Source organism: Mixophyes fleayi, chromosome 2, assembly GCF_038048845.1.
Source record: "Mixophyes fleayi isolate aMixFle1 chromosome 2, aMixFle1.hap1, whole genome shotgun sequence".
NCBI classification, from domain to species: domain Eukaryota; kingdom Metazoa; phylum Chordata; class Amphibia; order Anura; family Limnodynastidae; genus Mixophyes; species Mixophyes fleayi.
The window spans coordinates 300,094,572-300,108,834 of record NC_134403.1 but is presented as its reverse complement, the minus strand read 5'-3'; the positions used below and the strand labels follow the sequence as shown (position 1 = coordinate 300,108,834).

The 14,263-nt window shown below is 40.4% G+C and overlaps 1 protein-coding gene across 1 annotated transcript in view; it reads right to left on the bottom strand.

The window, feature by feature from the left end:
• The window catches only part of PUDP (pseudouridine 5'-phosphatase), a 179,697-nt gene that overhangs the window by 106,771 nt on the left and 58,663 nt on the right, over positions 1-14,263 (bottom strand). The window contains exon 3 of the mRNA XM_075196471.1: positions 5,402-5,631. Coding sequence (XP_075052572.1) covers positions 5,402-5,631 — 230 coding nt within the window. The remainder of the gene's footprint in view (positions 1-5,401; positions 5,632-14,263) is intronic.

Below are 14,263 nucleotides of genomic sequence, written 5' to 3'. Positions count from 1 at the left end.
AAAAAAAATCAGCCTATTTGTCGCGATCGGGACTCTAATGATGAATAGTTTCCTATAGTGTGGTTGGATCACTTATAAATAACTTATGGTATAAATTTATTTAAAGGAAATAGTGCAGGGCGCTTATTTATACAATTGCAAATGTACTTATTTTTTATATTGTGTGTGTTTTTTGGTATAGGAAATGTCTTGTTCGGGGTTTTGTAACTTTACAAGAGGAAATCTCCAATTAGGCATATGTGAGGAGGGAATCTGTTTTGCTAAGTAAGTCTATTCAATGTGAGTGACCAACACTTGAATACACAACAGGGAGCCGTTACATGTATCCTGGTTAAAGTGAAAGGAAATCTTTGATCAATGTGATTTAGGATATCCCAGAATACTGCAATTTTTGTTAAGTATAAAATACATTTAAATCCATGTTTGGGGAAACATTTTGCATCCCGATACTAAAAATAAGTCAGACTTCAGGTGGCTGGCTTACCTTACCCCCTGCGATGCTGTGTCCAAAACTGTATAAAACAGCACTGGTTTATACTTAAATGTATCATTTCTGTTCCATCTGACCTGATCACTGGTACTTTAAACCAGTGTGAACTGTCCTTGTTAGGACTACTGAAGCTAAATAAACATCACTTGCTTCAATGTCTGCTTGACAACTTCTTCCATGCTGGAATGTCTGTGACCTACAGATTAGAACCAACTCTAATCCGTTCCTGGCTGCACTGAGGTTGGGACCCAGCATTCTGGTACCACCACCTGCCCACTACCCAGCAGCTCTGGCCAGTGTGATAGGCCAGGGGAGATTCATCCACAGCAACCCTGATCTATAGGAAAAGGGCAGGGTTACCAGCCCAGGTACACCAGAAACGGGGTACACCAGCAGCGACAGTTACCCAGAATAGTGAATAGAGGTGGAAATAGCAAATGTCAGTTTACTACGATCACTTAAAATCACTAGATACATGTGGACATACATCTTGAGTCTGCAAGTCTATAGGTTTGAAACAACCACAATATGCTGTAGGTGGCAGCAGAAAATTGAAATAAATATTTTCAAATTAACTTATCATCTATTTTGGAAAATTAAGCTGTACTATTATTTTAAGCACTTAGAAAACAATTTTATTCTCAGAGACCCCTATCCTGTAATGTCAGAAGCAGAGTTAACCAAGGTTTCCGAGTACACTCAGTACATGAAATCAATTTAAGATACTTTATTGCCTAGACTACAAGACTGTCAGGATATGGCTATACAGGGAAATATAGATCAGAATATGTCAATGTCAAGATGCAGCATTTTATGTTTTGTAATTATTCTAAACAGCAAACTAAATATTTGTGAATATTAAAGGGTCCATTGTACACGAAAATTATAAACTATATCTAATATTTAGGAGCAGTACAAGTCCTCAAATGTGACAGAACAAATCTGTTAAAAATAAAAAACATAATATTTTTTAAGACGGAGGAGCAATGGACCATTGCAGTCACATAACTAAAAAAAGAGTTGTCTACTTTCCTGGTATGTCCTTAGGACTCTTAAAAGAATCAGGGGGACACTTCCAAAAATCCCCAAAAATTAGGGAATTATCCCAAAATAACATATCTTCCATAAAACACATTGTGGAAGGGGCATTATGACACAAATGGTTAATCACGCCCCTGCCACTTAGGGTCACTTTGTCTTTTCCCACCTTCCTTAAGGTTCTGCCGGAAGCAAGGAAGGAAATGTAAGCAAATATGAGCAAAACCTGACATCTACTTTATACAAAGTGAGATAAAGTCATTTGTTTCTTCCCTGACTGGGACTTTAAGAAGAATCCTGTGTATACCAGTAAGAAAGGGTTTTGCTTCCTAAGTAACGTCTAATCATTACCATCTCCTTTTTTCTTTAATCAACTACATTTTGACATCAAGGACAAATCACTGTACTTTTTAAGGTATGTAGGATTGTCTATATACAAGAAACCTGTCCTTTCACAGTAGTGGTGTGAGGGACCTCCAGTACAAATACCTATATAATTTGTTTTTCTATACATCTGTGTAGGATAAAATATAGGAAGTAAATGACAGAGTTAAGATTTGATTTTGTTAATGGTATTTTTTTAAACATCTATTTGAATATATTTGGATCTTTTCCATTATCTCTTCTGCACTGTTCTCCCAGAACTCTTGTGGTATAGTATGTAAGATTCCATGAGATTTGGTTAGATAAAGTAGTTTACAGTGCACCAGTGTATCAATTTTACACTTTTTTATTTATAAAGAATTATATGGAAATCTCTAACACACTGGTGGAGTGACAGGGTACACAGAACCAGGCTATAGTAGGTAATTTGCGTTATACAATGTATAAATCAAGATTTGAGTTCTAAAGGCACATATTTCACTAAATGTGTATGAACAATATTTTTTAATCAACAAGAGATTTACTTTTGGACAAGAATGCATCTTTTGTTAACGGTCCTTCATTACCAGGGCCGGACTGGCCATCTGGCACTTCAGGCAAATGCCAGAAGGGCCGATGGCTCTGTGCGCCGGCCCGGCTCCCGCGCTTCAAGGCCGCGTAGGACTAGCTGCAGTGGATTACCGGAGGCTGCTGTCAGTGCTGAGGTAAGTGTAGAGAAGCGGAATATGTGTGCAGGGGGGGGAAGGCAAACGGAATATGTGTGCAGGGGGGGGCAGAGAAACGGAATATGTCTGCAGGGGGGGAGAGACAAACGGAAAATGTGTGCAGGGGGGGAGACAAACGGAATATGTGTGCAGTGGGGTGGGAGACAAACGGAATATGTGTGCAGGGGGATGGGGGGGTGAGTGAAAATGCAGGGGGAAGGGGGGATGAGTGAAAATGTCTGCAGGGAGAAGAGGGGGTGATTAAAAATGTCTGCAGGGGGAAGGGGGGGTGATTGAAAATGTCTGCAGGGGAGGGGCAATGGCTGTAGGAGGGGGAAAATAAAAAAACGGCAAATGTGTGTGGGGGACAGTATATGACTATAATGTGTGTGGGGGACAGTATATGTATATGTATAATGTGTGCTATTAAGTGAATGTGGGGCTGTTTGGGGAAAATGAGGTCTATTTATTAAATGTGATTATGAATTATTTAATGCCTGGGATGGTTGTGGGAAATGGTTATTTTTATTAAACATAAATGCTATTTAATTTCTTGCTGAGGTTGTTTGGAGGGAGAGAAATAGATTTATTTATTAAATGGGAATACTATTATTTTAATGTTGGGGCTGGAGTGAGGCCTAATTTTATAACGTGGGTGCTATATTGATTTAACACCGGTGCTGTTTGGAGTTTTCTAACTTTCATGTACCCATTTTTTTTTCCGAATAGGGCCCCCAACATTCCAGGATCCAGACAAGCAGCAACTGATCTAAAGACACCAGCAGCCACAAGTGGTGACAATGACAAGACAGGTAAGAGAGAGCAGGACAGTCTGCCAACTGTCCTGAATTTGGTGGGTGACTGCTCCGCTTAGTCAGGATTTGGTCTGACTGCAAGGACAGTTGGGAGGTATGTCCTACTTCACATTGTACTGCTTGTGAAGGCAGAACTGTGTGCACCTAACAGTAGTGCTCACAGTATTGCCTATGTATTTGTTGAAAATGTGTCTAATAACCATATTACATCATAGGAGCCCCCTGTCTTAAGTGCCTAGGTCCCCCTGAGCCTAAATGCAGCTCTGGTTAGCAGGAGGGAGCGGATAGCTACTCTCAGTCCCTGGATAGGACACAGCCTGCAGAGCAAGCCGAGGAGCTCTAAGTCTCATGAGATTTATTAATCTTGTGAGACTAAGAGTTTCCCTGCTCACTCTACAGGACGTTCCCACTCTGATGGATGTCAACATCAGAAGCATAGATAAGTACAGTGGACTGGGGGTGTTGTAATGTATTTCTGGGGTGGGGGGGTGGCATTATAGGGAGGGCCCAATAAATGTAATGTTTTATTGTAATGTATGTATCAATGCCCCATGTTGACCACGCCCCCAACATAATGTGGCCACGGCCTAGGCGGCACCGCTGCTGTGCAGCGGCACACAGTTTTTTCATGCTGATCAACAGAGATGGGCCTGTATGCTTGAAATTCCAGGGCTGATTTTTAGTCCCAGTCCGGCCCTGTTCATTACAGTTGCCTATTGACAATAATTATGCAGAGAAAAATTAAAAATGTATTGAAATTTACACCCAGCAGTAAAATGTTGCCCATCTCCCTGACTCTTCAATACTGCAAATAGACAATCCATCTAATACTTTTAAGTCACCATAGGCATATAAGTCTCTTTCTTACAATTCCTAATATATTTTCACTTCCAGATGACATAAATAATTTTCCTTTTGAAGAACATAAAGAGAAGCTATCCATCAGTGTTAAAAATATTTACTAGAGTTAACAACCCAGGGCTAAATACAATGGTATAAATAGGACCTTGGGCAAATGGATGTAATAATGCTTTAACAAAAAAATAAATGGAAAGATGTACAGTAAAGTCAATGGTGTAGGGCATACCATTTGTTCATATGCAGCTTATGCATATTGGGCCTGATTCATTAAGGAAAGGAAAGCAAAAAAATAGTAACCTTGAACCTTGGGAAAACCATGTTACAATGCAAGGAGTCCAAATGAGTTTATTATGTTGCACATAAAGAAAATATTGACTGTTTTTTAATGTAGGACTCAAATACTTGATAGCTTTATTTTTACACTGACATTAAAAGTTGATCTAGAACATGACCTATCACAATTATAAATCTGCCATCACATTTTAAATTTACCTCCCCCTCCGAAACAACATGGTTTTGCCAAGGTTCAAAGTTACTAATTGTTTTTTGCTTTACTTTAACGTAACACTTACTATCAAGAGCAACTTTTTGTTTATTCAACAATATGATGCTTATAAACTCAGATTACCAACATTGAGCTCTCTGAAGCTTCTGTAACAAGAAGTTACCACTGCTTTGTTTATGCACTAACCTACGCATTACTGAATTACAGGATGATCTATAAGGTAAATATTGTATGATTCCCAGTGTTGAAGCCTTTACTCAGTTTGTGAGAGAAATGCTGCTTAGTAAGGTATACATCCGGTTTCTAAATGTAGTTGATATAATTTACATATAGACAAGAATTATGCCTAAATGAACACTATTTCAAGCCAAGTAGATATTTTATGCGTCATTAATTTTACTTGAAAGTTATTTCTAAAAGTAAAACACTACAGTATAGTTTTTATCTCTCAATATTTTAAAGGACATTAAATAGCCAGCAACCTATTACATTACTTGCCCTGCAAAGCAAATATAAAAAATGGCAACTTAACTACTTTATGATTGTGTGATTTTGCCATCTAGCACTACACTATGGCGTCAGTAATATATATTTTCACACTTACCTTTCTGGCGCTCGGAGGGGGGTTAAACCTCTTTGCACATACAAGAAAAGCATCAGGCTGAGGTTTGCCATTTTTCACATCTGGGTCATCTCCTAGCACAATATGATGGAATAAATTGAAGAATTCTTTGTGTCTACTTGTTTTCATTTCAAATGTCACTCTGGCTGAGCTGGTGGCAACAGCTATTGGGATGTTGTGCTTATTCAGATGGTAGATTAACTTTTCAACCCCTGTGACAGAGAAGGAGAGAGGAAATAAATGAGAAATGCAAAGATTACATGATAAAGCTTGTCCATTCTATAATTGATAACAAATAATAACAATATGTGACAGATTTCCTTTTAAAAAAATAAAGTTTTGGTGTAGAGAGTTATCTGATATGAACGTGCAAAACAAATGAAATTGCATAAACAAGATTTACTTGACTGTGCCTTGTTCTCCATGTGCTACAATATTATATATTTTCACTTTAAAAGAAAACTGTATTTAGGTTAAATAAGCTCCCTTAACTCCTTCATTGCTGAGGTCCATGCTAAACTTGCACCTCAGAAAGCCACACCATTTTTTTGCTTTTCACTCCATGGAATGATGCTCCACCACAATTGCCAGAGCTTTTTCAGGATTCTTTTTTATTTTATTAATAATTTCCATAATAAAAAAATAATATATGGAGCAATTCTACAGTTACAAATGTAGGGAGGATTTCCCCCTACTGCACAGACATCTCATTGGGAGTATTCTCTCGGGCCAATTAAATTCGACCGCACAATTCTAGGAATAACGCAGCCTGTGCACTATTACCGTTAGTACGGTAAAAGTGCGCAGTATTATTGTTAGTAACGCTGATTTTTGCTCACACATCTCGGGGCCGCGAGTTAAAATCAGGGTTAAAATTATCGTATTAAAGGTAATAGTACTAACACCGTGTTAATCCTAGATTAACTTGGCCGAATTGAATCTGCCCCTCTGAACATTGAGTGCGGTTTGACTAGTGTGGATTTATAAAGTGAGTTAACTTTATAAAAACTGTAAATTTCAAGGAGCTATAATTAAGTACAATACGGCCCATCTGATAACCAGTATACAATATAGAATATTTTTTTTGTCCAGTATAAAATGTACAAAACCGTCTGATGATACCCGTCCACTAGTTAATACAATACAAAACTCCGGATGTGCAATATAAAATGTACAGGTCCTTCTGATGTCCAATATTTAATGAATCCTCACTCAACCCTTCTCTGACACTAGAAGTTCCTCACTGGCAGAGGCACCTTGCTACCAAAGGCATAACTGATTATGTTTACTCAATTAAATCCAGAAGATCTGACTGTTGAAGTTCAATAAGGAAAAGCACACAGCAAATCCAATGATTGCTAAAGTTCATCAATATACACAGGTAGCTCAGCCCGCTCTGTGTAAACTTTGCATTTGTGCAGAGTGAAGCTGTGGTAAGGGCTGTATCATAGTTTTGCCTCCTCAAATGTTGGTCTTCCCACGTGAAGATTTTCTACTAAATCTCTTGTCCATTAGGGGATGCCATTATTTTAAAGTGTGAGTTTGCAGGGCAGGGGTTTTTCTATTGAACACAGATTTCAGAGTTGACGTCTAATATCTGATTTCTAATATTTTTATTTTCCATAGTAAGTTGTGTGACACGGGCACAATTTAGGTGATGCACACATGAACACCTTCTTGATTTTTACTTTGCTTTTATTGTCAGGACGGCAAAGTAATTCATAACATAAAGTTGCACACACTTTCCTTGTGACCCTAACGCTAAAGTAACAGAGATCAGCTCCCTAGACACCGGCCACTGTTGATCACGCTATACAAAAGAAAAAGAAAGGTTTAAATAGTTTACCCTTCTCTCACAGCCATAACTTGATGGACAGGTGACACTCTCATCTTGCCTTTAAAAAGGAGTCCTCTGCAGGTGCAGATGACTCCTGAAAGGTTGTTTGCAGACACAACCTTCCAGCTGGCTGCTAGCTGTGGAAAGAGATGCTTTTAAACCAGTTCAAAATATGTTAAATCAGACTCTTTACTATTATTTTGTCACACATATGTCCTCCACCTGTATCTCTTTAACTTAGGTGCACTAGTGCACAAATGTGTTACTCTTTAGCGTTTCTCTGCAGATTGCCAGCTAAATAGCGAACTCTTCTTTTAGAAGCCTGCGGAAAACCACTCCCTTCGTCACAGGTGTACCTTATAATATCCAATTACTACATGTTTTTTTATGAAAGTGAAGTTATGGCTATAGATATGAAGCACATTTTAAAACTGTTTAGTGCAATAGTCGCTATATTCTGCATTTCATTGTTTTTTCTGTCAGACGTTTGCCTTAAATGTTCAGCACAGATTTCAAACCCCACTAGATAACAGAAAGAATTGACAAATATAGTGTGGATTGGTTCAAATAAGGTGGATTGAGGGTGGGATCCAGTGGAAGGGGCTACACAGTACTCAGAAGCAAAATTGATTAATTTAATTCCATATGCTACATAAGTAACCACTTAACAATGAGATAATTACACTGAATAAGTGCTTAGACAGACATACAAAGTAAAAATCATGAAAATATGAGGAGTAATTCCTGAGCATCAACTTTGGAGGCAGCTTTTATGCTCTGTTCACCTTAGTACAATAACTTATTTAGCTAAATTTGGTTCAGAAACCAAGTACTTTAACACTCCACTGCTTTTGGCATTTTTTCTTACGAGATACCAGTTTTGGAGAATTGAATGTTTTCATGTCAATATAAATAATAACAGTTCAATTTAAAAAAAAAAAAAACATTAGTATTTTTCTGAGCTGCCACAAGCCTGGCATTTGTGATTTCCCCTACTGTTATCTGGAAAGCAAGAGCAGATATAGTTAGCAGTTAATCCAACTGGCAGATTATTCAAGAAAATTTCCACTTGATTTAATTTATTTATGTTACATGTAAAGAAAGATTATTTTAGTTACTTTTGCAAGCACAAATCAGTTTTCAATAACTCAGACCTTGCTTTCAGTGTGTGTTCAAATTATAACCATTCATGTTTCCCAGGTGCCCAGCAATAGTTCTGAGTTGGAAGCTCCGGTGAGGACATCACCATAATCGGGGCAAAGAGAAGTGAGCACCAACCAAGATAAGACCCCAAGGGCCTGAATGTATTAAAAGTAGGGATGTGCACCGGCGACTTTTGAGGTCTCGTGTTTTGTGTTTTGGATCCGGATTTTCGTTATTTTTGAGGTTCGGATTTGTCTCGCAAAACACTTGACGAAAGGTCTCGGTTCGGATTTAAGGTTTTGGATTCGGATTTTTTTGCAAAAAAACATAAAAAGTTTAAAAATCAAGTTTTTGGGCTTATTTTCACTCCTAGGCTATTATTAACCTCAATAACATTCAATAACAAGCATTTCCACTAATTTACAGTGTATTCTGAACACCTCACAATATAGTTATTAGTCCAAAACGTTGCAACAAGGTATCTTTCTGGACTGCGTAGAGGAGTGGGTCACCACAATATCTTAAAAACCCAGAACTTTTATGAATCGCACCAATAAATGTACCTGGACTGCGTAGAGGAGTGGGTCACCACAATATATATTAAAAACCCTGAACTTTTATGAATCGCACCAATAAATGTACCTGGACTGCGTAGAGGAGTGGGTCACCACAATATATTAAAAACCCTGAACTTTTATGAATCGCACCAATAAATGTACCTGGACTGCGTAGAGGAGTGGGTCACCACAATATATTAAAAACCCTGAACTTTTATGAATCGCACCAATAAATGTACCTGGACTGCGTAGAGGAGTGGGTCACCACAATATATATTAAAAACCCTGAACTTTTATGATTCGCACCAATAAATGTACCTGGACTGCGTAGAGGAGTGGGTCACCACAATATATTAAAAACCCTGAACTTTTATGATTCGCACCAATAAATGTACCTGGACTGCGTAGAGGAGTGGGTCACCACAATATCTTAAAAACCCAGAACTTTTATGAATCGCACCAATAAATGTACCTGGACTGCGTAGAGGAGTGGGTCACCACAATATATATTAAAAACCCTGAACTTTTATGAATCGCACCAATAAATGTACCTGGACTGCGTAGAGGAGTGGGTCACCACAATATATTAAAAACCCTGAACTTTTATGAATCGCACCAATAAATGTACCTGGACTGCGTAGAGGAGTGGGTCACCACAATATATTAAAAACCCTGAACTTTTATGAATCGCACCAATAAATGTAGCTGGACTGCGTAGAGGAGTGGGTCACCACAATATATATTAAAAACCCTGAACTTTTATGAATCGCACCAATAAATGTACCTGGACTGCGTAGAGGAGTGGGTCACCACAATATATTAAAAACCCTGAACTTTTATGATTCGCACCAATAAATGTACCTGGACTGCGTAGAGGAGTGGGTCACCACAATATATTAAAAACCCAGAACTTTTATGAATCGCACCAATAAATGTACCTGGACTGCGTAGAGGAGTGGGTCACCACAATATATATTAAAAACCCTGAACTTTTATGAATCGCACCAATAAATGTACCTGGACTGCGTAGAGGAGTGGGTCACCACAATATATATTAAAAACCCTGAACTTTTATGAATCGCACCAATAAATGTACCTGGACTGCGTAGAGGAGTGGGTCACCACAATATATTAAAAACCCTGAACTTTTATGAATCGCACCAATAAATGTACCTGGACTGCGTAGAGGAGTGGGTCACCACAATATCTTAAAAACCCTGAACTTTTATGAATCGCACCAATAAATGTACCTGGACTGCGTAGAGGAGTGGGCACTGGGCACCACAATAAAATATATAAAAAACCTTCAACAGATCTGCATTACACTACACATACGGCTGCTCCTCCATCCTCTCCATCATATACATGTTGGAGTTTTAGCGTGTGACAAGCTCTTGTTTTTGATAATGTCAGTGCATTTTGAATATTTTTCAATTTGCCCCACACCACTGAATGTACTTTATCTATGATACGCATCTATCTATCTTGACTGCGTAGTGTGGTGGCCCCGGTACACAATTTGGTACCGAGGCCACAATATAATTAAAAAACCCTCCACGTGTCAGAATTCCACCAAACAAGTATCTGGACTGCATAGTGGGGGTGGCCCCGGTACCCAATTTGATACCGGGGCCACAATACCTCCTCCAAACATGGTACAGACAATTCGTCATTGAGATCCCAGACAGACAGGGTCAAAGTGTTATTGTTTGACTTTGTAAACCCAAAAAACTGTCCCTGTTGCACATAGTCGTGCAATGAAGACTGACTTTTTCATTTAAAGGCACGATCTTTCAAGTGTAGTGTTTGTAAGTCTAAGTCATATTATACTTTTGGTAAAATTGGTTTATTTTGTTCCTCTTTATGGTAATTAGTAATAGAATTAAAGTATGAAATAGAATTAAAGTATGAAATAGAATTAAAGTATTAAATAGAATTAAAGTATGAAATAGAGTGGTATATAGAGTTGTAGTGTGGTATAGATAGAGTGGTCCACACAATATAATAATAATAAAACCCTCAACTGGTCTGAATTCCACCAAACAAGTATCTGGACTGCGTAGTGTGGTGGCCCCGGTACACAATTTGGTACCGAGGCCACAATATAATTAAAAAATTGGGCATCAACTGTCACCGTTGTTTAATATCTGATACACCTAAATATGGACTGCACAGTGGAGTGGCCCCGGTAGTAAATTTGGTGCCGGGGCCACAATACCTCCTCCAACTTCCAAGTGTAGTGTTTATAAAGACAGACAGCGTCGAAGTGTTATTAGTTGACTTTCTTAACCCTAAAATTGTCCCTGTTGCAAATATTCGTGCAATGGACAGTTACTTTTTTATTGAAAGACTCAAGCTTTCAAGTGTAGTGTTTATAAAATATAAACAACAATACAGTAGTTTTAGAGCACGTCAAAAACTCTTGTTTTAAATTATGACACGGCATTTTACTTTTGGTTTAATTTCTTGAATTTTTTAAAATTTGGTTTTACTTTTTGAACATGGCAAACGACTGTTGATTGGTCATATAATGCCAAAAAAAAAGTTCCAAGATGGAATTGTCCTTGGGCCCTCACACCCACCCTTATGTTGTTGAAATAGGACATGCACACTTTAACAAACCAATCATTTCAGCGACAGGGCCTACCAAACAACTTTGGCTGAAATGATTGGTTTGTTTGGGCCCCCACACCAAAAAAGCTATTCATCTCTCCCTGTACAGACTAAACAGGCTCTACTGAGGCAAGATGTCGTCCTCATCCTCAACCTCTGATTCCTCTCCCCCTACAGTGTGTACTTCCTCCTCATCACACATTATCAATTCGTCCCCGCTGGACTCCACAACCACAGGTCCCTCTGTAGTATCTGGAGGGCAGTGCTGTACTTCATTGAGGAATTGATTATTCATTTTTATAAACATCATTTTTTCAACGTTGTGAGGAAGCAACCTCCTTCGCCGCTCACTGACCAGGTTCCCCGCTGCACTAAAAACTCTTTCCGAGTACACACTGGAGGGGGGACAACTCAGGTAAAATAGAGCCAGTTTGTACAGGGGCTTCCAAACTGCCTTTTTTTCCTGCCAGTAACAATATGGACTGTCTGACATGTCTACTTGGATGGTGTCAGCAAAGTAATCATCCACAATTTTTTTCTATTGTGACAGCATCCAATGCAGCGAGAGTAGACATGTCTGCAATGGTTGGCAGGTCCTTCAGTCCGGACCAGATGTTATCAGCATCCCCGCCAGTGCCTCTTTTGGGAAAACTGAGCTTTTTCCTCGCAGCCATAGATGTGGAAGAAAATGAGGGTGGAGCTGTTGGCATGTCACGGTCCTCTTCAGAGGACAATCTCCTGACCAGCAGGTCTTTGCACCGCTGTAGACTTGTGTCCGCCGGAAACAGAGACACAACATACGCTTTAAACCGAGGATCGAGCACGGTGGCCAGAATGTATTCCTCTGACTTTAAAAGAGTGACCACCCTCGGATCCTGGCAAAGCGTACGAAGGGCTACATCCACAAGAGCTACATGCTTGGTGTAATCGCAATGGCTTACCAGCTCCTCCCTCACTTTCTCCAGCTGCTTCTGCAACAGCCTAATCAGGGGAATGACCTGACTCAAGCTGGCAGTGTCGGAACTGACTTCTCGTGTGGCAAGTTCAAATGGCTGCAGAACCTTGCACAACACGGAAATCAGTCTCCACTGCGCTTGACTGAGGCGCATCCCCACTCCTTTGCCTATGTCGTAGGTGGCTGTGTAGGCCTGAATGGCCTTTTGCTGCTCCTCCATCCTCTGCAGCATATAGAGGGTGGAGTTCCAGCGCGTCACAACCTCTTGTTTGAGGTGATGGCAGGGCAGGTTCATGCTTTTTTGATGTGCCTCTAGTCTGCGGTAGGCACTGGCTGAATGCCGAAAGTGTCCAGCAATTTTGCGCGCCACCGCAAGCATCTCCTGCACACCCCTGTCACTCTTGAGGTAATGCTGCACCACCAAATTAATGGTGTGGGCAAAACATGGGACGTGCTGGAAATTGCCCATATTTAATGCCCGCACAATGTTACTGGCATTGTCTGACACCACAAATCCCCATGAGAGTCTAAGTGGGGTAAGCCACTGGGAGATAATTTCCCTCATTTTCTCTAATATGTTGTCAGCGTTGTGCCTCTTATTAAAGCCTGTAATGCACAATGTTGCCTGCCTTTGCATGAGCAGCCATTTTGTAGATGCTGCTACTGATGCAGCTGTTGCTGTTGCTGCGGAAGGGGATGCATCTACCCAGTGGGCTGTCACAGTCATATAGTCCTTCGTTTGCCCAGAACCACTTGTCCACATGTCCGTGGTTAAGTGGACAGTGGGTACAACCGCATTTTTAAGAGCACTGAGGACACTTGATCGTACTTCTCTGTACATTTTTGGTATCGCCTGCCTAGTGAAGTGGAATCTCGAGGGGATTTGGTACCGGGGACACAATACCTCCATCAACCCTCTAAATCCCACTCCACTGATGGCGGACACCGGGCGCACGTCTAACACCAACATTGCAGTTACAGCCGCAGTTATACGCTTTGCAATAGGGTGACTACTATCGTATTTTGTGGTCATGGCAAACGACTGTTGGACGGTCAATTGTTTTGTGAAAGACTTAGCGGTCTTACGACTTCCCCTCTGGGAAGATGACCGACTAACAGCAGCAACAGCAGCAGTGGCAGTAGTAGGCGTACCGCTGCAGGATTCCTCGGATGAATCCCGTATTGAGGAGGACTCAGTCTGGCTGCTGACTTGGGCTGCAGGACTGAATCTGATGGAGATTGTGGAGGAAGTTGACGAGGAGGGTGTTGCTGGTGTGTATCCAACTGGACCACGGGATTTAGGTGTCCCTGTACCGATGAGGGTCCTAGCCCCAGTTCCTGAACTAACCACTGAACTATGAAGGTTATTCAGGTGACGTATAAGGGAGGATGTTCCTAGGTGGGCAAGATCCTTACCCCTGCTTATTTGAGCTTTACATAAGCTACATATGGCCATACATTGGTTGTCTGGATTTGGATAAAAATAACTCCAGACCGAAGAGGTGCATTTTTTGGTCTTCTGACCAGGCATGACGATGGGCTTTTTCATCCCATGGACATCAGCTGTTTCCCCCCCTGGTGCCTCATTTACAATAACCACATCACCATCCTCATCATCAAGTTCCTCCACAGCGCCAGCTACATCATCAATAGCCTCCTCCCGAGCCACCTCTTCCCGTACAGTGATGGGAAGGTCAGGCTTGACAACCACCAACATCCTTGGACTCGCCTTGTGGATT